The sequence below is a fragment of the Podarcis erhardii genome, assembly GCF_964252035.2.
Source record: "Podarcis erhardii genome assembly, chromosome: 7".
Lineage (NCBI taxonomy): Eukaryota > Metazoa > Chordata > Lepidosauria > Squamata > Lacertidae > Podarcis > Podarcis erhardii.
Genome location: NC_138511.1, coordinates 25077938 through 25105468, shown reverse-complemented (window position 1 = coordinate 25105468; position 27531 = coordinate 25077938). Strand labels below are relative to the sequence as shown.

The following is a 27531-nucleotide window of genomic DNA, read 5'->3' as shown; positions in this document are numbered from 1 at the left end:
CAGGTTAAGAACTTAATTCGTTCTGGAGGGCCGTTCTTAACCTGAAGCACCACTTTAGCTAATGGGGCCTCCCGCTGTGCCGCACGATTACTGTTCTCATCCTGAAGCAAAGTTCTTAACCCGAGGTACTATTTCTGGGTTAGCGGAGTCTGTAACCTGAAGCATGTGTAACCTGAAGTGTCTGTAACCTGAGGTACCACTGTACCATTCTGCGGTTCTGTGTGATGCCTTTTGCTCATCGCTGCGAAGGGTCCAGCGGAGCTCAAGCTGCCTGGACTCGAGGGCTGGCTCCTCCCGCTCCGGGGCCAGCCTTGCTATGGGGTGGGGGGGGGAGAGAGAGGACGAGAGCAAGGGAGCGCGGGCGGGCGAGCTCGTCCGCTGCCAGAGCGTGTTCCCTCGCGGGGGCGGCCCCTGGCATCGTCGGCCGCCGCTGCAGTCGCTGCCGCAGATCGCCCCGTCGGAAGAGGCGAGCCTTCTCCTCCTCCTCCTCCTGCCGTCGCTCCCCGTGGTCCTCTCCCTCTCTCCATGGCCAGCGCGGGGCTGCAGCTGGTGGGCTACTTCATGGCCCTGGCCGGTTTGGTGGGCTCCATCTGCTCGTCAGCGCTGCCCCAGTGGAAGCAGAGCTCCTACGCTGGGGACGCCATCATCACGGCCGTCGGGCTGTATGAGGGCCTCTGGATGAGCTGCGCCTCGCAGAGCACCGGGCAGGTCCAGTGCAAGCTCCACGAGTCGTTGCTCTCGCTCGACGGTGCGTCCCAGGGGTGCATGGGGGGGGGGGAGCGGGCGCACTGCGGTTGCGCCTCGCTGGCGTCCAGCAGGCAGCCTGCGGGTGGGTAGGGGAAGAGGGGCTCTCGCCTGACGGGATGTAGCGCAGCTTCCAAGCGTCTGTAACCCGAGGTACCCCCTCTAAATCAAGTACAATCGTACTTCGGTATACAGACGCTTCAGGTTACAGACTCCGCTAACCCAGAAATAGTACCTCGGGTTAAGAACTTTGCTTCAGGATGAGAACAGAAATCGCGTGGCGGTGGCAGAGGGAGGCTCCATTAGCTAAAGTGGTGCTTCAGGTTAAGAACAGATTCAGGTTAAGAACGGACCTCCGGAACGAATTACGTTCTTAACCCGAGGTACCACTGTAAATGAATAAAAGCAATTTACTAAAAGTGGACACTGTAGAAAGATTTGGACAGATTTTTTTTCTGAGCACTTGGGGGGTGCTGGTCAAGAGAAATTTAAAACTACTGTTGTTGAGACCCTTGATTCCGAATCTGCTAAGAAGAGGTTGATGACAGGTGGGTGTCCTGCCGCAGCCCCCCATAAATCCTGGCTACGCCCATGGCAGCATCCACGGATCTGGAACCCCTTCCCACTCAAATGTGCTGCGTGTTTGTATGTGGTGGGTTTTAGCTACGCAGTGGTGGCGGCTGAGAGCTCTGCTTCTCTCTTCTCCTAACATAGAAAAGAAAAGCTCCCCCCCTCACAATTGCCTTTGATTGTCTCCAGTGCATTGAATTGAATTGAATTTATTTATTAGTTCTTACGTTACATTGTCAGGCATTGTCATATTACATCACAAAACTTATTATACTGTAATTTTCAACCTGTACGTATACTTTATATGCATAAAGAGAAAAGGGAAAGGGGAAAAAAACCAAAAAGAAAAAGCTATTCCAAACTTATTCCAAAATCATATATCTATCAACACTTTGGACTTCCTGTCTATCCCGTTGTATATTACTTTTTTTTCCCTTTACAAATGAATGTACTCTTATTATTGTATATTTCTTTACATTTTGCCTAATACATTCCTATATCAATATGCACCCTTGGTCTTGTTCCTCAACTCAGTCTCTCCCCAACGTCAACCGAATGCTTGCATAGATAGTGAACCTTTACTGTATTTTTGAACATATATCTTATATCTATCCCGCTTTTCCATAAATTTTTGTTTTGAGTTGCCTCTCAGGCTATTTGTCAGCTGTGCCATTTCAGCAAATTCTTGTAGCTTGGCATGCCAGTCCATAATTGTCGGGGCTCCTTGTGTTGTTGTTAATGTGAAAATGCCACACAGTTGATATCTCCTCCTCCTCTTTTGCTTTTATTTTTATTACAGTATTAGCTTTCATATTCTTTCATATCCAAGCCAAACCTTGGCATCATATAAAGGCATTGCGAGTGACCTCTGGTGAGCCTTGTCTCAAGGGAAGGCTCAAGGTGATATTTATTATTGTTTAACATTTGGTGCTATTTCGTATCCACGTTGAGCCTTGGTATCATGTAAAGGTGCTGGAAGTGACCCCTGGTGAACCTTGCCTCAAAGGAAGCCTTGGGGTGACAGTAGTAGCTGTTTACTATTTGGGGGCTCCCTCCAAGTAAGTGCTACCCATTGCAATTACCATATTGGCCCGAATATGTCGCACCCGAATATAAGCCAGACCTTTAAAATTGGAGAGGGGGAAAGAAAAGAAGGGAAAATACCCAAATATAAGCCTCTTCATTCCTCGCTGCTCCTGGCTGCATACCGTAATGTCGTGAATATAAGCCACACTTTGACTTTTCACAGTCGGAATACGGGGGGAAAGTGAGGCTTACATTCGGGCCAATGCGGTAATGAACCTAAGTTAGCAATGCCTACTAACTTCAGCGGGTTTACTCTGAGTTGGACTAACTCTGGATACAAACTATTACTATTGATAATTATTATTTTGCAGTATTCAGTATCCACGGTGGGAGGGTGAGTCCCACTGTCATTGTTCTGCAAGAGCACCTCTCCATGCAGTAATGTTGGAGATGCATTGAAGAAGAAAAACAATACAGTGGTACCTAGGGTTAAGTACTTAATTCGTTCTGGAGGTCTGTTCTTAACCTGAAACTGTTCTTAACCTGAAGCACTACTTTAGCTAATGGGGCCTCCTGCTGCCGCTGTGGCGCTGGAGCACGATTTCTGTTCTCATCCTGAAGCAAAGTTCTTAACCCGAGGTACTATTTCTGGGTTAGCGGAGTCTGTAACCTGAAGCGCCTGTAACCTGAAGCGTATGTAACCCGAGGTACCACTGTAAAGAGGAGTGGTGTATGGACTTTCCAGAATAAACCCAACATTAATGCCAGGGCCAGGCCGGGACATTTTGCTGCTAGAGACAAAGTGGAAAATGCTTTCTCCACTGCTGTGTGCCCGCTGTTGTGTGCCAGCCTGCCAGGTGGGCATGCAGTGGAAAAGGAGCCTGACAGTCATGGTGCACATTCCCTGGCAGCTGGATTTGACACTCCTTGTGGCTGTCTGGAGCCTGCCGCCTTGAGGCAACCGCCTCGCTTCGCCTCATGGATGGGCCAGCTTTGACTAATGCAATTTGATTGTGGAAGACCCCCCGGAGGGGGAAAGCTACCAGTCAGTAGGGATGCTGATTCTTCAACAGATCGCTCTGCTACCAGCTCTCTTCTCTAAGTGCTTTGCATGGTCAAAGCAACCCTGAACAGAGCGAAGATCTAAAACAGTAACTGTGCGCGTGCGATGTTCTTGCATGGGTGCAACTGCTTGCTGAGGATTAACTATTATTTATTTATTTAGCTAGCTAGCTGGCAGTACACCTGGTGTTGCCCCAGGAATCTAAGAAACAGAGACCAAAACCCACTCCTCACTATCGGGAGCCCATCACGCCAAACTGGAATTAGGAAATCTTCAGAGGCATCCAAATTGGCAGAGTTTGGGCCTGACAGATGGATTCAAAATGGCGCCCATGTGTCAGTGTGAGAGAGTCTGTTATCCTCTGCATTGGAGACCCCTTTCAGAGCAGATGGAGCCTTTGGCCTGTGTGCCAGTGGATCTGATTCAAGGTGTAGAGCCCAGGTTAAATAGCTCTTCGCCTCTGTGTCAGAGCTTTTTCATAAGTGTTGCATATAACTGTTAAAGGAGCCCTTTGCCTATGTGTCAATGGGCGAGAGTCATTGGGTAGAGCTGTAAAGAGCCTTTAGCCAATGTGTCAAAGAGGCCTTTAACAGGTAAGGGAGCCCTTTGCCCATACATCAGAGGTTGGAACAAGGCACTCTTAATTGGGAATGAAATGAAATGAAATGAAATGCCTTTGTTAAAAATTAGTTCCTGGAAGGGTTGCCATGTGTCCTCTTTTTCCAGGTCACATCCTCTTTTTCATGGGTAGAGGTAAAAAGGTAAAGGTAAAGGACCCCTGGAAGGTTAAGTCCAGTCAAAGGCGACTATGGAGTGTGGTGCTCATCTCGCTTTCATGCCAGACAGCTTTCTGGGTCATGTAGCCAGCATGACTAAACCGCTTCAGGCACAAGTGAACACCATGACAGTAGCCAGAGTGCACAGAAATGCCATTTACCTTTCCGCTGGAGCGTGCTTTCAAACTGCTAGGTTGGCAGTGCTTTCAAACTGGCGTGCTTTCAAACTGCTAGGTTGGCAGTGCTTTCAAACTGGCGTGCTTTCAAACTGCTAGGTTGGCAGGAGCTGGGACCAAGCAACAGGAGCTCACTTGGTCGTGGGGATTCGAACTGCCAACCTTCTGATCAGCAAGCCCAAGAGGCTCAGTGGTTTAGACCGCAGCACCACCTGCTGTGTAGAGTCATCATAGTGATCCATAGTTAAAAGTAGAAGTCGGCAAATGTGACCTCTTTTTTGCTCTTCAAAATATGGCAACCCTATGGGCCATTTTGAAGGGACGCGGGTGGCTCTGAGGGTTAAATCACAGAGCCTAGGACTTGCCGATCAGAAGGTCAGAGGTTCAAATCCCCGCAACGGGGTGAGCTCCTGTTGCTCGGTCCCTGCTCCTGCCAACCTAGCAGTTCGAAAGCACGTCAAAGTGCAAGTAGCTAAATAGGTACCGCTCCAGCAGGAAGGTAAACGGCGTTTCCGTGCGCTGCTCTGGTTTGCCAGAAGCGGCTTAGCCATGCTGGCCACATGACCCAGAAGCTGTACGCCGGCTCCCTCAGCCAATAAAGCGAGATGAGCGCCACAACCCCAGAGTCAACCACGACTGGACCTAATGGTCAGGGGTCCCTTTACCTTTATGGGCCATTTTAAGCAACTTAACCCTGCAATTGCAGCTGCCTCTTTCCCCTCTTGGACACCCCAAAGACAGGCACTTTCTTGTTTTCCAGTTCATATCCAGACTTCCCGGGCACTCATGGTGGTCTCCATCCTCCTGGGCTTCGTGGGGGCTGTTGTCAGCGTGATCGGAATGAAATGCACCAAAGTCGGAGACGAGAATCCCGTGGTGAAAAGCTGGATCGCTGTGTTGGGGGGTGTCTTCTTCCTACTAGCAGGTAAGTAAGCTGAAGGCCAATATATACCCTGTGGGCCTTGTCCCAGTCTGGGTGTCAAATGGGGCCCTCTGGGCATCTCCCTCTGACCTGGGGACTCTCCCTGGTCCCTTGCCTGCTGTATTTGTACTCTCCTTGGGTGTTGTTGTCTGGCTGGGTTGCGTCCTCAAACTCTGAGCATCCCTCTTGCTTGCCTGGATGGAGGACAGACGTGTGTGTATGACAACACGTGGAAACTGGATTGTGCTGCAGATCTGGAGGCTGGTTGGCTGCCACTGCTGAGTGCCTTCTCCATGCTACTGCTCCTGCAGTATTCAAGGCCAGACTATGTTTCCGGGCATCTTTCACCTCTCTGGTCTGCTCCTCCTGTCATTCTTCCTGTTAATCAATAGCAACAGATTCCAAGGCGGGATGCAGAGGGGGTAGGTGACCAGCAGTCAGCCTGGGTATCTGAATCCTGGGGGCAAGGCCCTTGAGACTGGCAGGTGGGGGAGCCAGTGGAGCTGGGTGGCTGCTGCATCGTGCTCTTGCTGTCACCCCACAGATTCCCTGGGCTGCCTATTTGCCACCACTCACTACACTGAAGTGGACAGTGACGTCTGTTGGTGGCCAAGGTAACTGCAGCCTGACGACAATCTTACATTGCTATTATACAGTAAGACGAGAGTAATATTTATTGCTCCACCCACTTTTGCTTCAGGTCTGCTGCCCACCACTGGCACGTAGCCCCCAGAAAGTTGCCCAGAAGATAATGTGGTTGAAAAATACACTCCACCCTTGCTTTATTTGGTGGACTCGAAGTGGCTCATAACAAATACAACTTTGTGGAAACAAGTTAATAAGAGGGTTATCGGGTGCACCTGTTCTGGGCACATCCTGGCTTGGAGCATGAAATGCATATCAAAGTTCTTGTTATACTGGTGCTTAAATGATGATTTGGGGAACACAAGCATGTGTTCAAGATAGTAAATGAAAAAGCTAGATATATCAGCTTGCTCCAAGGCTTAGTAAGGGCAGTAGGTCAGGCAACATAGCAGTTTCTCCTTGGTCCTATGCCTGCAGATAAGCCTTATGAAGTACATCAACCACTGAATATTGCTTTTGGGGATGGGGGAATTGGAGACATGTGTTACAAGACAGCAGCAGCCATAGGAGATATAGGACTGCAGGGCCCATTCTCATTGGCTCTGCTAAGAGACCATCTCTGTTTGGCTGCTCCTCCCCTCAAACATTTTCCATTCAAGCTGTTCATTTACTACTTTAAAGAATGGGTTCCTGGGCTTGCTTGTATTTCTTCCCCCCACCCTTTTGTTTATAACACAATGCATGGCATGGAGAAAGCAGACAGAGAAAAGCTCTTCTCCCTCTCTCACAATATTAGAACATCCCATAAAGCTGAATGTTGGGAGATTCACGACAGATAAAAGGAAGTCCTTCTTTACGCAGCCCCTAGTTGAACTATAGAACTCACTCCTGCAGGAGACAGTGAAAGCCACTAACTCAAATGGCTTTAAAAGAGGACTGGACAAATTCAAGGGAAGAGAGGGCTCTCAATGGCTACTTGCTACAACATCTATGTTCTACCTCCACTGTCAGAGATATTACGCCTCCTAATTCCAGCTCCTGGGAATCACAAGTGGGGAGAGTGCTGTTGCACTCGTGTCTAGTTTGCGAGCTTCCCACAGGCATGTGGTCAGAGACTGAGAGAATGCTGGACTAGATGGGTCCCTCGTCTGATTTAGCAGAATGTTCTCATGATGACTCCCAATCCTGGAACATGAGTGTAATGTGTAGTTTGGCCCCCAATTCCTATTAACTGGATCATTTGTGTTGTCTTCTCTGTTCCCAGGTCTGTGCACTATGACGGCTGTTTCATGGTACGCGGCACGGGTGACGTACGAGTTTTTCAATCCCAGCACGCCGGTTAATGCCAGGTGAGAGCAGGGCCTGCGCCAACCCAGAGTGTGCTTTCTTACACCTCTTGTCAAACCAGAAATCACAGCAGCGGATGTGTGCCTTTCAAAACCCAGAGAGATTGTCCCAGTTGTGTACAGCATCCCCCCTCGATCACAGGTGGAGAACGTTTTTCAGTCCAAGGGCCACATTGCCTTCTGGGCAACCTTCTGAGGGCCACATGCCAGCTGTGGGAGACCGTAGAGGAAAGGGATGAATGTAAATGTTACCTTTGCACACCAGGCTAATTTGAATACACACTCACAAACCCATCTCTACGGGGCCAGCAACATGCCTTCGCTGTCTGAGATCTCGCTGGAAATCAGCGCTGATTTAATGCACCAGAGCAACACAGCACGTTAACCCACAAGTTAACACAAGTTCTGATATGCACTTCAATCCCTCCCATAAATTCCTGAAACAGGAAGCTGATTGTCACACCATGTAGCTCAGTATTGTCTACAGTGACTGTTAGCAGCCTAGGGTTCCAGACTAGGGTTGTCGCCTAACCCTACCTGGGGGATGCCAATGGATGATCCCCAGCCCTTCCTGCATGCAAAGCAGGTGTTCTGTTCTTCTGCCACTCCACTGTGGCCCTTTATTTTTTGCCATCTTGAGGCAACTGAGTTTGCATGTCAAAGCCCCAAGCCACCCCCAGGAGAATGAAGACACAAGGACACAGAATTTAGGTTAATGTTAATGGGCAAAATTTAGGCCACAACTTTATTGATTACAGAATGTGAGCGGTATTGGCTTAGGCACTGGCATCAACAGACTATATCAGACTCCTGCCCTCCTTGCAGGGAGTCTTTTAGGGGTAAACCACCAGCAGGGGGAGCCTCGCCAATGTAGATCCACTCGAGCATCCCCTGGGTTCCCGCTGGGGTCGCGGCATGGCCCTAGTCCCTCCCCGGGCTTTGGACGAGATCCACACCCCTGGATTCCTTTAACACAGGGGTCAGCAAACTTTTTCAGCAGGGGGCCGGTCCACTGTCCCTCAGACCTTGTGGGGAGCCGGACTATATTTTGAAAAGAAATAATCAACAAATTCCTATGCCCCACAAACAACCCAGAGATGCATTTTTAATAAAAGCACATATTCTACTCATGTAAAAACACCAGGCAGGCCCCACAAATAATCCAGAGATGTATTTTAAATAAAAGGACACATTCTACCCATGTAAAAACATGCTGATTCCCGGACCGTCCACAGGCTGGATTTAGAAGGCAATTGGACCGGATCCGACCCCCAGGCCTTAGTTTGTCTACCCATGCTTTAACGGAATACTCTTGAGCACGGAGGGGCAGATGATGGCCGCACCTCCCCTCCCCCCCCCACATTGCTATTCCAGTGTCTAACCGCCTAACCTTACAAAGTTGTGACGATTGCTATGAGTTAGGCGAAAACCAAGTGGCCAGTGCCAATTTGTCAAGTGGAAAAAGTCCTACCAGGCCCCTCAACGGCGACCAACCAAAGTCCATGGCAAGGCAATGACGCAACCTGAACAAAGGGTGGGAGGGCAGGAGATCCGCGGTGTGAGGCTGAAAAGGGGTGATTCAGCGTTGTGCTGTGGTTTGAATTGACCCCAGACATGCCCCCCAAGCCGCCTGACTGGCCACTTGGCTAACTGGTGTGGCCGGGCCTCCCCAGTGTAAGGCAGCTTCCAACAGAACACTAAAATACAATAACCTATTCAACATTAAAAGCTTCCCTAAAGAGGGCTGCCTTCAGATGTCTTCTAAAAGTCTGGTAGTTGTTTTCCTCTTTGCCATCTGGTGGGAGGGCGTTCCACAGGGCGGGTGCCACTACCAAGAAGGCCCTCTGCCTGGTTCCCTGTAGGAGGGGAGGCTTGGCGGCTTGCCCGCAACGTGTCCCCACAAAGAGGTGGAGCCGATTTATCAGGATGTACACCTCAACATGTCTGCTGTTATACTCTACACTTTTTCTTCTTCTTTTTTGGCCTTAGGTATGAATTTGGACCTGCTCTCTTTGTGGGGTGGTCAGCAGGCAGCCTGACCATGCTGGGCGGAGCCTTCCTCTCCTGCTCTTGCCCCAAACCGGAAGAGAGAGGGCAGCAGTACTACCGGCAGTCGCAGCCTTCCACAGCTAGAGAGTACGTCTGAATCCCAAGGGAAGAAAGAGTGGAGACAAGTGACGGGTGGTTCTTTTACGTGTCTGTGGAATGGAGAGGGCCAAGTTGCCTCTTGCAGCTCCAAGCAGGCTAGAAAGTCCAGAGGCACAGTATCTCAGGGGTTGTTGTTGTTATTATTGTTATTTTTGGTTCCTTCTCAGATTCATGCACAAGAAGGGATTTGGAACGTCTTCCCCACCCACAGCTCTGCAAAATGGCATCACAGATGGGCCCGTGTGAGCGGTGGGAAGGGAGTCCCAACCTCGTGATATGTTTTCCACCCACCTGTTGTGTATCTGTGGGCTTGAAACTAACAGCCCTCTTTTTATTTCCCCTTCATTTTTCAGGCCCCCTGTAAAAAGGGGAGATCAGTCCGTGTAATGCCTTCAGGGGGAAGAGAGACACATGGTTCTGGGCCTGAGCTTTTCAATCCAAGAGACCAAAGTGACTATAGCGAGGACATTTAAAAAAAACAAACACAAAGCAGACACCTCACTGTGTTTCCCCAAGACCCCTTTTCCTTATTGGGAGAGAGAAAAATGAAAAACCAGAAATGCATCTTTGAAAATGAAAGTTGCTCGTTTTCGAAATGTAAAAAGGTTGCATTAACTTTTCCCCATGGTACCGTTTATACTGCTTGACAATATGGTTCTACCTTTTCAACAACGACAACAACAAAATATATAAATGTTTCTAATGGTTTGTACTAAACATTTCTCCTATTAAAATATTTTTATTGCCAGCTTTCTAAAGTTTGTTGTATCCCTCCCCAGATTCTGGAGTGCCTTATAAGTGCTGAACTGAATGGTCCAGCAAGTTCACTACCCATCACATTTTGAGGGGAGGGGGGTAGTAGAGAAATTTATATACTCAGCCAGGCTAGCTCAATATTCTCTGCATTGAGGGCTTCATGTAGGGAACCTTCCCAGACCTACCTGGAGTTGCTGGGGATTGAACACATGACCTTCTGCATGCAAAGCAGGTGTGGACTGAACAGAGTTTTTAAAGTCCCATCCATAGCAGCAAAACTGAAGCAGAGGAATTAGGCTAGCTTTTCCCTTCTTACTCTGCTTAACAAAGATATAAGAGAACAGACTGGAAAGCAAGTTTAGAATATGGTTTACTTACTACATAGACTTGTACTGGTTTTCAGTTAAAGGTAAAGGTAAAGGGACCCCTGACCATTAGGTCCAGTCATGGCCGACTCTGGGGTTGCGGCACACATCTCGCTTTACTGGCCAAGGGAGCCGGCGTACAGCTTCCAGGCCATGGGGCCAGCATGACTAAGCCGCTTCTGGTGAACCAGAGCAGCGCACGGAAACACCGTTTACCTTCCCGCCGGAGCGGTACCTATTTATCTACTTGCACTTTGACGTGCTTTCGAACTGCTAGGTTGGCAGGAGCAGGGACCGAGCAATGGGAGCTCACCCCGTTGCGGGGATTCGAACTGCTGACCTTCTGATCGGCAAGCCCTAGGCTTTGTGGTTTAATCCACAGTGCCACCCGCGTCCCTGAGGGTTGAACTACAGCGGCCAAAATGCATTCAGGGGAGGAAGGTGCTTTGAATGTACTTTAGCATGGGCACATCCCAAGAACCTGGGAATTGCAGTTGGCACCTCAGAAAACTACAATTCCCAGCACCTTTAACGAACCGCAATTTCCAGGATTCTTTGGAACTGGGGTGGGGGTGGGGAGAGAAATGTGCTTTCAATGCATGGTGCGTACACAGCCATATAAACATAAGAGTGGCTTTACATTGAGTCAGATCACCCGTACATCTAGCTTAGCCGGCAGTGGCAAAACAGGGTTCTGGACAGCGGCCCTTTCCTAGCCCGGTCTAGAAATGCCAGGGACTGGATTTAGGAGCTTCTGCATGCAAAGTGGATACTTTGCCCATCCCTATAGCTTGAGGGGAAACCCATACAGTAGTACCTCGGGTTACAGACGATTCAGGTTACAGACGATTCAGGTTACAGACTCCGCTAACCAGAAATATTACCTTGGGTTAAGAAGTTTCAGGTTAAGAACTTTCAGAAATCATGCTCCGGCGGCACGGCAGCAGCGGGAGGCCCCATTTGCTAAAGTGGTGCTTTAGGTTAAGAACAGTTTCAGGTTAAGAATGGACCTCCAGAACGAATTAAGTATTTAATCCGAGGTACCACTGTATTGGGAAGACCAATCAGCAAACCCAAGACTGTAGCTGCAGATCCCTGGTGGCAAAATTAACTCCTGGCTTTCCCACCACCAGCCAGCTTGGCCTTCTTGACCCCATGATGTGTCTGGTGTGCCAGCATCCTGCTTTGCCTGGCTTCTGATGGAATCGCCCCCACCCCACTTGCTAGTCGTCCAGTTGCTACTGGGGAGCCTCAGCTTTGCTGCTGCCTGTAACTAGCCACTTGAGCCAAATTGTTCATTCTTCTCTCTCCCCCACCTTTGCTCTCATTTTTTGGGCTGATGAATGCAGGAAACGCTAATTAACCTAATCCGTCTGCACACGCAGGATGCCATGGAAAGGGGTGGGGGCAAAGGAGAGGTAATCTTCTCCCCTGCGGCTTTTGTGCCTAATGTGGGCTAATTGGGGCTGCTTTTCTGAAGTTCTAGGCAGCTTCAGAAGCCTCTGCAAAAACCAGCTGGGCCCAAGATATCACGAGCTGCCAAAAACAGTGTGTGTGTGTGTGTTCAGGTGTCAAGCCAGCCTGGAACTGGTTTGGGCTCAGTTCTTCTTTAAGCCATCTAAACAGGGGTGTCAATCCAGTAGCGGAGCAGGTTGCTGTTGGATTCAGCTGAAGACTGCAGTCTACCTAGCTCAGAGGTTTTCAACCTTATTGAGTCCACGGCTCCCTTGACCAACTGCATTCTTTCTGTGGCAACCCTATGGGGCTCAGGAGCCCAGTTATGTCCCCCCTTGCAGACCTGGCAGCCTCTCACCCTTTTTTGAACATCCTCCCTTGTGGAGTGTTCCTTCAGCCTCCTCTCCCCTCTCCTTGGGAGTCCTCCAGGCAGCCGCTGCCGCCGCCCTTGGTCTCTGAGCTGCCCTCCCTGCCCATAGAGAGGTGTCTCCTCCCACTGCCCCACAGGGATCTGGGAAGCACCCCCTGGTCAGCCCTAGAGGCACCATTCGCCTGGGGAGCTTGTAGCCAGGGCTACTGCAACAAACAGCTGTGCAAGCCTTTGGGAGGAAGACAAGATAGTGCATCAGAGAAGGGAGGGAAGGAGGGACAGATACCAGCGTTGCCTGCAGCACCCTGACCACTATTCAAGGCACCCCAGGGTGCCACTGCACACTGGTGGAAAACCACTGGACTAGCTTATCTCCTTTCTTATGCTTCTCTGTCTTTAAACCAGACTTGGACCAGATAGCCTTTCAAATGGAAGGCTAGAATGATGTGCATTCTTCACCATTTCCCCTCAGAAAATGGCATGCAAAACAACAAATACAGTGGTACCTCAGGTTAAGAACTTAATTCATTCCGGAGGTCCGTTCTTAACCTGAAACTGTCCTTAACCTGAAGCACCACTTTAGCTAATGGGGCCTCCCGCTGCTGCTGCGCCGCTGCTGTGCGATTTATGTTCTCATCTTGCAGCAAAGTTCTAAACCTGAGGTACTATTTCTGGGTTAGCGGAGTCTGTAACCTGAAGCATATGTGTCAGAGCATCTGTAACCCAAGGTACCACTGTACATGGCACACACTGACACCTGGCCCAGGACTCTGAAAATCACACTTCCACCTGTGGCATGTAAGCCAGTATTACATACAGTATACAGTGGTACCTCGGGTTACATACGCTTCAGGTTACAGACTCTGCTAACCCAGAAATATTATATCGGGTTAAGAACTTTGCTTCAGGTTGAGAACAGAAATCATGCTGCGGCAGCACAGCAGCAGCAGGAGGCCCCATTAGCTAAAGTGGTGCTTCAGGTTAAGAACAATTTCAGGTTAAGAACGGACCTCTGGAATGAATTAAATACTTAACCCGAGGTACCACTGTATTAAAAATGGCAGCATGCTCTCCTCCAAAGGATACCCAAAGTGAACTCTGCTGCACACCCACCATACATGTAAAGGACACCTGGGAACTGTCTTTTCCCCCGCACAAAGCAGCCAGCACATATAAGAAGCAACCATTTCCAGGAATCTTTGTGGGAAGGCATGTGTTTTAAACCTGTGGGGCAAAGGACGTAACGGCTTACAAACTTACAAGTGCTCTTACTCCCCGTGTCACAAACAAAAGAAGTCAGGGCTGAGAAAATGGTGACCTGCCAACCTTCGCCTAGCGAGTTCATGGCAATGAAAAGAAAAATCAGATTTGAGTCAGGCCAGCGTTCCCAATTTAAGATTTACATCCCCAAATAGCTGGTGTGCACTGTGCTGTCTTTGAGCATCAAAGTTCATCTTGCAGGAGGTTTTGGACTTATCCATCCTTGGTCCAGATAAGAGGAGGGGGAGGGTGGACCTGGTTGAAAAGTCCGATAAATGATATTCTCTGAACCTTTTCGGAACCCCAGGCAACAAAGCAATCTACATGGCCCTCCTGAACCAGCCTCAAGACTTTGAGCTGTCTGGCAGAGCTCCAGAATGTTTCATACCAAAACACAGAAGCCCTTTCTTCCGCTTTAACAGACACTTCTGTTTGGAAGGGCCCAGCAAGCAGCCTCTTGTCTGATGCTCAAGGCAAATGAAGCAGCCATGAGAATGATTTAACTGTTCACTGGCAACAATGGCAGCTCCAACCTGTTATCTTAATGCTCAGCATCAAGAGGAGGCACCCACACTTTGCAGGCACTGGGAACAAGCACGTGTGACAATTCCAGCTGCAGACTTGGGAAATAGGAAGAGAGGGAGAGGTTTTTGGCCTTTTTTGCACCAAAGCTGCGGTCTTAATCACAGGCCATAGAAGGGGCTGTTTGCATCAATTCTCCAACCCCACTGCAATGCAGGAATCTCGAACCCACAGCCCTGAGACTAAGAGTTGCCTGCTCTACCAACTGAGATATCCTGATATCTTGTCTCTCTCTCTCTCTCTCTCTCTCTCAAGTGCTCTTCCTCTTTAGTCTCAGGGTTACTCCTTGTAGAACTCAGCAGGGAAGAGGATGGAGAGAAAGCTAGCATTGCTTGGCTTTGCCTGTCATTGGCTCTAGCGCCACCTACTGTTGGGCTCCCTCCCTTCTGTCCAATGGGCACCAGCCACCCCCGATCCCGCTGGCCACTGTTGGCAACAGAATACCAGACTAAGATGGATTTTGGTCCAATTTAGCAAAATCATTGCATTCTTGACCTCTGAACAAACCCTCTACCAGGAACCCAGGGATCCCGCAGGAAAGGCTCCCAGCCTTTCTTTTGGAGAGGTTGACTGGAACCTCTAATTCCGGAAATAATTGATGTAGCCTTGATCCTCAGTGAAGAAGTGATGGATTTAGTTCTGGAGGGAGGGCATACCGCTGCGTGCCAGTATCGCCTGGCAAGCTCCCAAAGATGCCAATACCTGTTTATGCTTTCTGACCCATAGCCATTTTAATTGCAAGGAAGCCCATCACGCTGTTAAAGCCCAAAGCACAGCTGACATGGCTTGGATTTTATTTTTATTTTTTAAGGAATCTGATCCAGAGACAGTTTCTATTGCTACTGAACAGGCCAGTGGCAGGACTGCCAGGTGGGGTTCAATTCTGCCCCCTGTACTGTCAGGTGACGGTTCCTGGGTTTGGTGGTGCAAACTCATGTCACCTTATTGACGTTTCAAAACTCCTGGAAAAGACTTAACCTGAATTTCTGACTTCTCTTCAGACGTTCTGTGGGATCTCCTTTGCAAGGATGTCAGAAGCAGAGGCTCTTGTGCACCCGACTTAAAGGTAAACTCCTAATGTTGTGATCTTCCTTGGGAGGGCGTTGTGGTCTTTGAGAGAGGCTCTGTCACTGAGTTAAGGGCCTTCCCTTCAGTCTCCTGTTTCCACCTCCAATAGGATGGGGGCAGGAGGATAATAATACTAATAATTATTACAGTCTTATTTTCTTTCTGGAAAGATGGGAGGGTTTTTCTAGAAATGGTGGAGGAATCAGATTAAGTTCACATTTAAAGGAAAACCTAACAAAGTCACTTTTTCCAAAACAATCACTGAATCAAAATTCAGAGAATTTCTATTCCCTTCACAGAGCTAACAGATCTCAGAGTTCCCTAGGAAGAGGGATCGGCTGTTAAACCACTCTGGGAGTTTTAGCTCTGTGGGAGGAATAAGGGTCTCCTAACAACTCTCTGCACCCTTAACAAAGTACAGTTCTCGGGATTCCTTGGGGGAAAGCCATCACTGTTGAAAGTGATATGCTACTGCAGTGCAGATGGGGCTTTAGTTAAGTCTTGACTGAATGTTTGTTGTGATTCGTTTGCAGGGCTGTTATACAACAATGAGCAGTCAGTGAGCAATTTGTTCTGGTGTGCTTGCAGGACTTTTTGCTGCCTTCCCCCACAGAAGTCCGCTTCCCTTTTATTTATTTTTCAAAAGTGGATTCGTTTCAAAAGGGTGACAGAGGGCTTTGATCTGTTTTCATTGCACAAGCCTACAATTATGCCATGCACTAGGTTCCCTCCTGCAAAACACTGAGAATCTCAGGACATCCTTTGTCATCCTTTTCATCAACACATCACCAGCTCCCTTCCATCATGCCTCCTTCCCCTGGTGCCACGAGTTGAGTTGGTTACTTTCCTTCCCTTTCCCGCAAACACAACCAGGCCGTGCAGGTGAAAACTAAAATCATTCATAGCTCAGAGGCAGAGCATCTGACCTGCATGCAGAAAGTCCCAGGTTCAGTTCCTGGCATGTCCAGGTATGGCTGGGCAAGACCTGGAGAAATGCTGCCAGTCAGTGTAGAGAGCACTGAGCTTTTAAAAAGAAAACCCACCCAAATTCCTGTGGACCAAAGAAGCCAGGGCCCTTGAGCGATGTTCTGTGTGCTTCTTTCTAGGTCTTAGTGATGCACATAGAGACCTATAAGCTCAGCTAACTAGCTAGGCTAGAGGCCTTGTGCCTTATCTCATGTTAGGAACAGCTTTAGTCCCAAGGTTGTAAACAACATCCTTAAGTGTTTACATTTGGATACAGATAGGTAGCCGTGTTGGTCTGCCATGGTCAAAACAAAATAAAAATTTTTTTCTTTCCAGTAGCACCTTAAAGACCAACTGAGTTAGTTCTAGGTATGAGCTTTCGTGTGCATGCACACTTCTTCAGATACACTGAAACAGAAGTCACCGGACCTTTCTATATAGTGAGAAGGTGGGGAGGGCTATTACTCAGAAGGGTGGTGGGAATGGGTGATTGGCAGATAGCTGCGATGAGCCTTTTTGACGACTCTTAACGACTGCAATAGGTCTAACAGGAAAAAGCAAGGGGTGAGAAGGTGAAAAATGGCTTTGTCATGTATAATGAGATAAGAATCCAATGTCTTTGTTCAAACCAGGTCTCTCCATAGTTTTAAGTTTGGTGATAAGTTGCAATTCAGCAGCTTCTCTTTCCAGTCTATTTCTGAAATTCCTTTGTAATAGAACAGCACTACGTTACAGGCACTACGTTACAGCCGCATCTGCTCCAATTCTACAGACAGAGACTCTCACCTAAGAGATCTACAGCAAACCTTTTTAGAACTAAAATACCCAGCAGATGAAGTTAGACAACAGATCAACAGAGCCAGACTGATACCCAGAGAGAACTTGCTGCAAGACAGACCCAAAAAAGAAAATAACAGAACACCTCTAGTCATCACATACAGCTCCCAAGTTAAAACAGTACAACGCATCATCAGAGATCTACAACCTCTCCTGGACAATGACAGTTCTCTTTCTCAAGCTCTGGGAGGAAGACCTTTCATTGCCTACAGACAGCCCCCCAATCTTAAACAACTCCTAACCCACAATAATACTATAACCAGACTTAACACGGACACTGGCACCAGAGCCTGCAATAAACCCAGATGCCAACTTTGCTGCCACATACACCCGGACAACACCATTACTGGCCCCAACAACATCACACATACCATCTCGGGACTATTTAATTGCTCATCGTCTAACATTGTGTATGCCATCAAATGCCAACAGTGTCCTTCAGCTCTCTATATTGGACAAACAGGCCAAACCTTACGCCAAAGAATAAACGGACATAAATCCGACATCAGGAACCACAAGACAGAGAAACCAGTAGGAGAACACTTCAATCTCCCAGGACATTCTATACAAGATCTCAAAGTAGCTGTTCTATTACAAAGGAATTTCAGAAATAGACTGGAAAGAGAAGCTGCTGAATTGCAACTTATCACCAAACTTAAAACTATGGAGAGACCTGGTTTGAACAAAGACATTGGATTCTTATCTCATTATACATGACAAAGCCATTTTTCACCTTCTCACCCCTTGCTTTTTCCTGTTACAGTGGTGCCTCGCAAGACGAAATTAATCCGTTCCGTGATTCTCTTCGTCTAGCGGTTTTTTCCTCTTGCGAAGCAAGCCCATTGACGGCTTAGCGGATTAGCGCTATTAGCGGTCTAGCGGCTTTTAGCGATCAGCTGAGAGGCGGCTTATCAGCGGAACAGCTGATAAGCGGCTTAGCGGCTTAGGAAAGGGGGGGGGAAGCGGGAAAAAAACCCGCGGGAACTCGCAAGATTTTTTCGTCTTGCGAAGCAACCCCATAGAGAAATTCGTTTAGCGAAGCGCCTCCAAAACGGAAAACCCTTTCGTCTAGCGGGTTTTCCGTCTTGCGAGGCGTTCGTCTTGCGGGGCACCACTGTAGACCTATTGCAGTCGTTAAGAGTCGTCAACAGGCTCATCGCAGCTATCTGCCAATCACCCATTCCCACCACCCTTCTGAGTAATAGCCCTCCCCACCTTCTCACTATATAGAAAGGTCCGGTGACTTCTGTTTCAGTGTATCTGAAGAAGTGTGCATGCACACGAAAGCTCATACCTAGAACTAACTCAGTTGGTCTTTAAGGTGCTACTGGAAAGAAAATTTTTTTTATTTTGTTTACATTTGACAAGAGAGAGTCCTTTGTTTCCTTGCCTAATGAATAGGTAATGAAGGAAAGACCATACACGGTATAATTAGTATTGTGTTGTAACTTTAGATTGGAGGAAGTTTATGCATATATACAGTGGTGCCTCGGGTTACATATGCTTCAGGTTACAGACTCCGCTAACCCAGAAATAGTACCTCGAATTAAGAACTTTGCTTCAGGATGTGAACAGAAATCACGTGGCGGCGGCACAGCGGCAGCGGGAGGGCCCATTAGCTAAAGTGGTGCTTCAGGTTAAGAACAGTTTCAGGTTAAGAACGGACCTCCGGAACAAATTAAGTACTTAACCCGAGGTATCACTGTATTGCTTTAACAGATAACAGCTATGTATATAAAGCAGGCCTCACCCTTTTGGGCTTTGCTCAGCTTTTGGAGAGTGATTCCCACTGAGCCATTATTGCTAACACCCTTTGTTTTATCACCACCGCGTGGAGATTTCCTTCAGCCTCAAACGTTAATTTTGCTACATTAGTATGCCATTCTGAATTTTTTTTTTCTAGCTTACCTTATTCCTTGGGGAACCCTTTTTTATGTGGCAAAGCTGGCAGCACAGAGGACAAATTCAGTTGCTTGGAATTGGCATTATTGTGCAATCCCCTCACCCTTTTTTAATTTTTGTAAGGGTGGAAGTCTTTTCCTGCTTGCCTAACTCGGGTTTCCTCAAGCCATTGGTCAAGGAAATCAGCATGAAACAATATATATATATATGATTCTGATAGTTTCTTGGGAGCAGAGTGCATATATGTGGACTCTGAGCACATGTGCGTTTCATAGAATTATAGAATTATAGAGTTGGAAGGGGCTCAAAGGGGCATCTATTCCAACCTCCTGCAATGTTTGTGTGCCTTCATTCTGTAAGTTGTTTTTTTTCCAAAGGACACCCATCTCCCCCCCCCAAAGCAAACGGGGACAAGCTGGAATCCCTTATTGGGAGCAAAGCTCAGAGACTGCTGCAATTTGGGGGGAAGCCGTGGTAATTTTGGGCAGGGTGAGGGTGGAGAGATACCCAGAGCCTTACGTGTGTCTCCTCCTAGCCCTTCGTAGTTCTCCCAATGGCGGTGGCTTTGCAACTGATGTCCTTCTGCGTCGCTCTCATTTCAACCCTCTTCCTGGTCGCGGCCACATGGACCGACTGCTGGATGGTTAATGCTGATGACAGCTTGGAGGTGAGGGCAAGGAACAGGAACAGGTAGCTGAGCTCCAGCATGTTTTACTACGCTGGGATAGCCAGCTTGGTGCCTATATATGCAACCATTCCTATTCTACAGATCTGTAACTGCATCCCTCTTCCCTCAGGGCCCGTCCATAATAAGAAAGATTGCAGTCACCCTTCTCTGCTTGTGGAGTGCTTTCCCTGGCCATGCCCACCTGGGGCCAACCTTTACATCCAGTGGAGGCAGTTCAATCTGCCCTCAGCCAGGGTTAGGGTTAGGGCTCTCTCCCACCTCTCTACCAGCTTACAAGTTCAGAGGGTGGCGCTGCCTATTGGCTCCCCCACTCCTTAGTCTCAGTGTTGCCCCTTGCAGAACTCAACAGGGAGGAGGATGGGGGCGAAACTGGAATCACTTTGCTCTTTCTGTCATTGGCTCTGGCACCACCTACTGTCAGGCTCCCTGCCTGCAAAATGGGCACATTTTGGCAGCTAAAGTGTTCGTCTCTCCTGGGGTACCTGATGAAATTTGATTGTAAGACAGCAAGATAAACATGATTGTAAGCCAGCCCTGTATCAGGCAACCAACTAGTTTTAGTAGTAGTAGTAGTACTATAATAAATAATAGATGATGAAAAGGTACTGGTATGCTTTTGAACTGCTACGTTGGCAGAAGCTGGGACAGAGCAACAGGAGCTGACACCATTACACAGATACAAACCACCAGCCTTCTGATCAGCAAGCCCAAGAGACTCGGTGGTTTAGACCACAGTGCCACCCGCGTCCCTAATCCTAACAGGAACTGAGCCCAATTACCTATTGGAGCTCTTTGCTGTGCAAAGTGAGTAGCATATGGCTTGAGAATCCAGTTGCAGCAGAGTAAATATTTGAATTATTTGAAATGCAGTTGTAACAAACAGATTACGCTAGTAGGACTGCAAGAAGTTTTGTAAGGAGGATTATGCGAAATGTTGCCGAGAAGATTATGAAGAGAGCTATTAGTGAAGGATAATTAAAAGTAATAGAGAAATTAAGAAATGTAGATTAAGTGATAAAGATTGAAAAATCTTCAGATGCGGTTGATTGAAGTCCACAATATTGTATAAGATAAGAAAGTATGTTATATGATTTTTGGAAATTATTTGTAAAAATCAATAAAAATATTATATAAAAAAAGAGAGAACCCAGAGTCGACTTTACCTGTTGCAATCCAACATGCAGAGATGCTTGTGGAGTAAGAAAAGTAGTTTATTATAGGTAGTACATAACTTGGATAGGGAAGTTTTTTCATTCTATCCTAACCAACTAATCTGGGCAATACAAAAGCAGCCATGCTTACTCCTTTGTTCTCAGAGGATGGACCCAAGGTGTCCTCTCATCTTGAGGTCCAAAAGAAAAGTCAGAGGAGGTGGAGGAAGTTGTAAATAGGATGCAACTTAAGATGTTTCAGTCTAAAACATCTAGTCCTTTCCAGCTTTGGCCCTGGCCTGGTGTAACGCTCTGTCACAAGAGACTAGGGCCCTGTGGGATTTGACATCTTTCTGCAGGGCCTGCAAGACAGTGCTGTTCCGCCTGGCCTTTGGGCTGGTCTAACCACCCCTCTTATTATTTTTTTTTTTTATGGAACCCCATATATGGGATTTTGTATATAAATTTTCCCTAGGCTCTTTTTGCTGGCCCATGTAGGACCAGCATGGATAGTTGGCCCTGGTGAATATTTGACATTTTCTCCCCTTATGGCTTTGATCTATAGGCTACCATTAAAACGAGGCTGCATTGTAAGTTACATTTTAAACTTATATTTTTATGAACATTTTTTGTTTTGTTTTAAAATGTTTTTCCTGTATTTATATTTGGTGTTAGTTGTCCTGAGCCCGGTCTTGGCCAGGGAGGGCGGGGTATAAATAATAATAATAATAATAATAATAATAATAATAATAATAATAAGAAAGCAGTGAGATAAAACAGTAAGCTTAAAGGTACAGCGATAGCCTGGAAATGTGGAGATCCCTTTCTCTATCTGTCTCAGCCCCAGGCAACCCCCCCCCCCTTTTGCACCTAAAACTTCCAATGATGTTCTTTGCAGGTCAGCCACAAATGCCGAGGACTGTGGAGGGAGTGTGTCACCAACATGCAAGACGGCATCAGGACCTGCGACCAGTACGACTCCATTTTAGCAGAGCACCCCTGTAAGTCTCCAACAGCTGATGGGCTGAAGCATCTTCGGGTGCATTCAAGTTTCTCAGCCTTTGCATGATTGCGACCTTCCCCTTCTACAGTTCGCCCCAATTGTTGGAGGTGCTAGGAGGTGTTTCTGAGCATGTTAAGATTGCTAAAAGGGCTGGAACTGATGATCAGGCCTCCAGGGGTGGAGTAAAAATGAGAGTTGACCAGTGGAGAGTCCTCTATAAAGTAAGGTTGGATAGGCTTACGTCAGGGGGTGGAAGAACTGGATTCGGAACTGGTGGGCCAAATCTTTATCTCCTGCCCCCCCTCCATGGGCCAAGTTTGACCTGTTAATCATCTGACATCACAATGACATCAGGGGAGCTTTTCTTTAAATACAGTGGTACCTCGGGTTAAGTACGTAATTCGTTCCGGAGGTCCATTCTTAACCTGAAACTGTTCTTAACCTGAAGCACCACTTTAGCTAATGGGGCCTCCTGCTGCTGCCGCGCTGCCAGAGCACGATTTCTGTTCTCATCCTGAAGCAAAGTTCTTAACCCGATATAATATTTCTGGGTTAGCAGAGTCTGTAACCTAAAGCGTATGTAACCTGAAGCGTATGTAACCCGAGATACCACTGTAGAGCTGTGCACTGAGGCCCTGACCATTGTCTGATCATTGGGGCTTGCACTGTACAAGGCATGACTTCATGGGCCAAATCGGGAGCCCCATAGTGGCCTATAGTGATGATAATAATGTGCCCGTGATCTGTGGCAATGCAAATATTCTTTGGCAAGCTGTATCTCTCTCAGCCTCAGCTTGTTTTTTGGCAGTATGGGGGTAATAACACTGCCCTACCTTTTTAGAGTTGGACGGGGGTAGTGCTAGCCTGGCACAGGCTTCAGCCAAAATCATACCCTCCAACATTTTTCCACTAAAAATAGGGGTGTCCTATATAACATCATCATCATCAACAACAACAACAACAACTTTATTATTTATACCCTGCCCATTTGGGTGGATTCCCCCAGTCACTCTGGGCGGCTTCCCAACATATATAAAAACATAATAAAACATTAAAAGTTTTTTTAAAACTTCCCTACACAAATGTCTTCTAAAAGTTGTAGAGTTACTTATCTCCTTGGCTCGGGGGTCATGTAACTCCAGGCCCTCCAACATTTATCCGATGAAAATACAGTGGTACCTCGGGTTACAGATGCTTCAGGTTACAGACTCCGCTAACCCAGAAATAATGCTTCAGGTTAAGAACTTTGCTTCTGGATGAGAACAGAAATCGCACGGCGGCGGCAGCAGGAGGCCCCATTAGCTAAACTTGGTACCTCAGGTTAAAAACAGTTTCAGGTAAAGAACGGACCTCCAGAATGAATTAAGTTCTTAACCCGAGGAACCACTGTAGAGATTTCCTAAGGAAAAGTGGGACATTTTGGGATCTAATCAGAAACCGGGACAGCTTCTGTAAACTGGAACTGTTCCTGGAAAACGGTGACTCTTGAAGGGTCTGGTCTGCAAAATGGGGCAGTGGGAGGAGGCACAATCTTGGATGGGCTGGAGGTCAGAGGCACCAAATCAGGTAAATAAGGAAGCGGGAGCTAGAGGAAGAGGCAAGAGAGGTCGTCAGAAGACAGGTCAGGTGCCAGGTAGAGCAGGGAAGAACCAGGGGGGAAGAGCCATAGCTTAGTGGTAAAACATCTGCTCTGCATGCAGAAGGTTGCAGGTTCAATCCCTGGCATCTCCAACTATCCTAGGAGAGACCCCCTGCCTGAATTCCTGTATAGCTGCTTCCAGTCAGTGTAGTCCATCATGAGCTGGATGCACCAATGACTCAGTATGTTAGCTTCTTATGTTTCTATTTAAATCAACTCTATCTGGCACCTTGCTTTAATTTTAGGAAAGGGACCTAGCTCAGTGGTTATAGCTCCTGATATGCATGCAGAAGGTCCCATTTTAATCCGGGTAGAGAAATGGGAGGGACTGCTGCGAGAAATCCTGGAGAGCTACTGCCCACTGGTGTAGACATTGATGGTCTAAGTGGACAAATGACCTGGCTTAGTATTAGACAGACCTTCAGGGTTCCTCCCAATAGAGTCAGCCAGGGGGATGCTTCTCTGACTGACCTTCAACTACCTTGTATTTTGCTCTCCCTTCTCAGTGAAGATTGTGGTGACTCGAGCATTGCTGATCACAGCTGACATCCTCTCGGGATTCGCGTTAGTCTTGCTGGCGCTGGGCCTCGACTGCATCAAGTTTCTCAAGGACGAGCCGCACGTTAAGCTGAAGATGCGCTATTCATCAGGATTAGTCCTGGGAGTCGGAAGTAAGCGCCTTTTCCATTGGGGTCTGGCTTTGTTGTTATCGACCAGGACAGCTACCGAGGCAAGCCTTGAGGTGGAAAGTGGAGTCTCCTGTATCACCTCTCTCATCCCTCATAATCACACAACGGGATGCATTGCCCCTGATTCTAGGACAGGACCACACTGTTTTCCATCCAGGTCTCCTTTTCTGCTCCTTTAGATAAGACAGCCATCCTGTGTTGTGCCATGACTCACAATGGAAGCCACTTTGTGTTATGCCCCCACGCCTACAACCAGCAGCCATTTTGTGTTATGTTGCACACCTCAGGGCAGCCATTTTGTGACTGGCCCAAATATGCCCACTGGCCCAAAATGGTTTGCGACCCCTGGCCAGTTGACATGGAGAGATTTTGACACATATATGAACATATACAGAGGGATTTGGGTAGTGGCCCAGCATATGGCCTCTGCCATTCTTAAGATAATTGTGTTTTCTTGGCCCACCAGGTGTCCTCGGACTGGTGGGCTCTGTCTGGTATGCCGTCGACATCTATATGGAGAGGACCACTCTTGTCTTGCACAGTGTGTTCTTGGGAGTCCATTATGACTTTGGATGGTCTTGCTGGCTGGGAATGGTGGGGTCCTCAGGATGCTTCGTGGCAGCCATTGTGTTGACTTGCTGCCTTTCTGCCGCCGCAGGAGGTCAGTACGAAGAGTTAAGAGTTCAGAGACAGCAGTAAAGGTGGTGTAAGAGGAAAAACAGTAGTAGTTATCACCGGCTGTGGCTATCCCCCAATTGTCCTAAGGGAGGGGTAGGAAACTTGTGCCTTCCTATAATGCTAGGACCTGGGGCCATCCAAGAAAACCAAACGTAGGAGGACTCAGGACAGAGAAAAGTACTTCTTCACACAACACATGTTTAAATTGTGGAACTCACTATAATAAGAGGTAATGAGAGCCACCAACTCACGTAACTTTACAGGACTAGACAAATTCAGGGAGGCTATCAATGGCTACTAGCCAGTTATCACTATGTTCTGCCTCCACTGTTGGGGACATTATGCTTTGGAATACCAGTTGCCGGGAACCACAAGTGGGGCGGGTTGCTGTCATGCTCAGATCCTGCTTGGGGGCTTCCCCTAATGGGCATCTGGTTGGCCACAGGATGTTGGACTAGATGGGCCTTTGGCCTGATTCCGCAGGGCTCTTAAGCTCTTACATGTTCTTACCCTTATGTTCTTACATTCTCCAGATATTCTTGGGCTACAGGTTCCAACCACCCTACCTAGCTACTAGCCATGCTGCCTAGGGATGATGGGCCCTAGCTGAATTCCTCCCACCCAACAGTGAGAATTTGGAGGTGATGTCAGGAAACCCTGCTCACGGTGCTCCCCCCACATGGGTGAAGATAACCTAGCAGGGCTGTTACAAGATAATGTATGCACAGTGGTGTAGCATGGTGGTGGGGCTACCGGGGCGATTGCTCCAAGTGCAAAAATTGTTACGAGTGTGCCTCTGCAGCTTTTGCCCCAACCTTTTGCCTGCCTCACCTGAACAGCACTCCAAGCAGGAGCTGGGAGAGGATGGGCCCTTGCAACCTTTGGCTGTGTGCCCCCCCCACCAGCAGAGGAGGCAGGCAGACGGCGAGATTTGCCACGGTGGTGATGCCCAAGCCCAAGGAGGTGCATGCACATATTCTGCCGCTGTGCTGAAGTTCCGTCCAGTAGCAACATCAGTGTCGCATGGAAATGCCACTTATGGGGCACAATAATTTTCTTAGGGGGGCAATACTTTCCTTGCCCCGGGCAAAGGCAACCCACGATACGCCACTGTGTATGCACCACTCTCTAAGAGCACTAGAGAGGGCCACGTCGATTTCTAAATATTGTGACTTCAATTCTTCTTTCCAATGCAGGTGCTGCCCCCTGCAGGAGACCTCAGCGCCCGACACACCATTCGCCCATAGTCACTTGCAAGATGTATGCCATGGCTTCCCGCGTGTGACACGGAAGCAAGCGGTCCCAGTGAGCTAACTGCCTCTGGAACAGCTGCTCACGAGCTTTTTCTCTCCATGCTGGCTTCGGAGGGAAGGCAGATGACCACTTTGGGGCCTTGCCCACATGGCGTGTGCCTTCTCCCCCCCCCCCCGTGTGGCTTAGATGACTGCTGGTGAAGCAGGAATAGGGAGCCACACCCTGCCCCACCCCTGATATTGTGACTCTGGCTCAGATCCACTCTCTGATGCTTGTACATTGAGCACAGCTGTTTGCAAAGGAAGCCCTACAGACAAACACACTCATGCCCTAGAGCATGGAAATGCTGTTGATCACAACACAGCTTCTCCACACCTGGGCTGCATTCACATGGCAGTTTATTCCATTTTCTTTCCCTATCTGTGAATTTCCACATTATATTTGTGCTTCCGCATAATGTAAAAGCCACTTCCAGAAATGCAGCAGAATATGGTGTAAGCTGAGGACTCATTCATGTGCTACTTGCCTCCAGAAAAAGAAGAAAATCCTTTGCAAATAGCATGGAAACGAGTATGAAACTTGCACTACATCCTACTATAGTTCTTTGTCATGTGGAAGCTCAAATGTGATGTGGAAATTAAGAGCTAGGGACATGTTGGGAAACCAGAAGGAATCACTATGTGGTTGCCGTGTGGCCCAAGCTCTTTGGAGAGAATCCTGATGCTACATACTGTATATTTATAGCACCCCTAGATGAGATGTGGGGTTGTCATATTACAACAAGGGCTGGATGGGGGCAGGGGGATTCAATTCATCTCACATTTAAAGGCAAACATATGGAAATTTGTACTTCTCGAAATAGAAGTGCAACCATTATTCAAAATTTACACTTCTCTGAATTTTGTATTGTGGTTCTCTGACCAAGTAAATGCCTCTATTAGGGGAAAGGGTGTCAAAAAAATAACACCTGTTAGTGGGGAAAATGAAGTTCAAAACTGTATTCTATAGGGGGAGATTGCTTTGCCAAAGTGTGTTTCTTAGGAGAAATTGCTTAGGAACCTGTGCATATTAGGAGAAAATTGCACCACAACACTGACAATTTTTCACGAGGACTTTCAAAAAGCATTGGAAACTGATGTGGGAACAAAGAGGACTGAACTTAAGGTTGGAAATATGAAGAAGAAGAAGAAGAAGAAGAAGAAGAAGAAGAAGAAGAAGAAGAAGAAGAGTAGTAGTAGTAGTAGTAGTTTGGATTTGATATCCTGCCTTTCACTCCCCTTCAGGAGTCTCAAAGCGGCTAACATTCTCCTTTCCCTTCCTCCCCCACAACAAACACTCTGTGAGGTGAGTGGGGCTGAGAGACTTCAAAGAAGTGTGACTGGCCCAAGGTCACCCAGCAGCTGCATGTGGAGGAGCGGAGACTCGAACCCGGTTCCCCGGATTACAAGACTACCGCTCTTAACCACTACACCACACTGAGAAATGGAGAGAACCAAAATGGACAGCTTTACC

At 47.8% G+C, this 27531-nt stretch overlaps 2 protein-coding genes across 3 annotated transcripts; both read left to right on the top strand.

Moving 5' to 3' along the window:
• The first annotated feature begins 365 nt into the window (after positions 1–365).
• On the top strand, positions 366–10114 carry CLDN19 (claudin 19). 2 transcript variants are annotated; one of them, XM_081871371.1, is made up of 5 exons: positions 366–748; positions 5116–5280; positions 7127–7211; positions 9198–9344; positions 9524–10114. In XM_081871371.1, the coding sequence occupies exons 1-5, from the start codon at positions 526–528 to the stop codon at positions 9600–9602; spliced, it is 699 nt and encodes a 232-aa protein (XP_081727497.1). In that variant the 5' UTR covers positions 366–525; the 3' UTR covers positions 9603–10114. The 2 variants fall into 2 exon arrangements, with proteins under 2 accessions (XP_081727497.1, XP_081727498.1); XM_081871372.1 differs by having other exon boundaries at positions 368–748; positions 9710–10114.
• A 4969-nt stretch (positions 10115–15083) lies between these two features.
• Positions 15084–26100, top strand: LOC309346981 (claudin-16-like). Its single transcript, XM_081871392.1, has 6 exons — positions 15084–15210; positions 19453–19584; positions 21655–21757; positions 23905–24069; positions 24554–24748; positions 25962–26100. The coding sequence occupies exons 2-6, from the start codon at positions 19471–19473 to the stop codon at positions 26048–26050; spliced, it is 666 nt and encodes a 221-aa protein (XP_081727518.1). The 5' UTR covers positions 15084–15210; positions 19453–19470; the 3' UTR covers positions 26051–26100.
• Positions 26101–27531: the final 1431 nt, after the last annotated feature.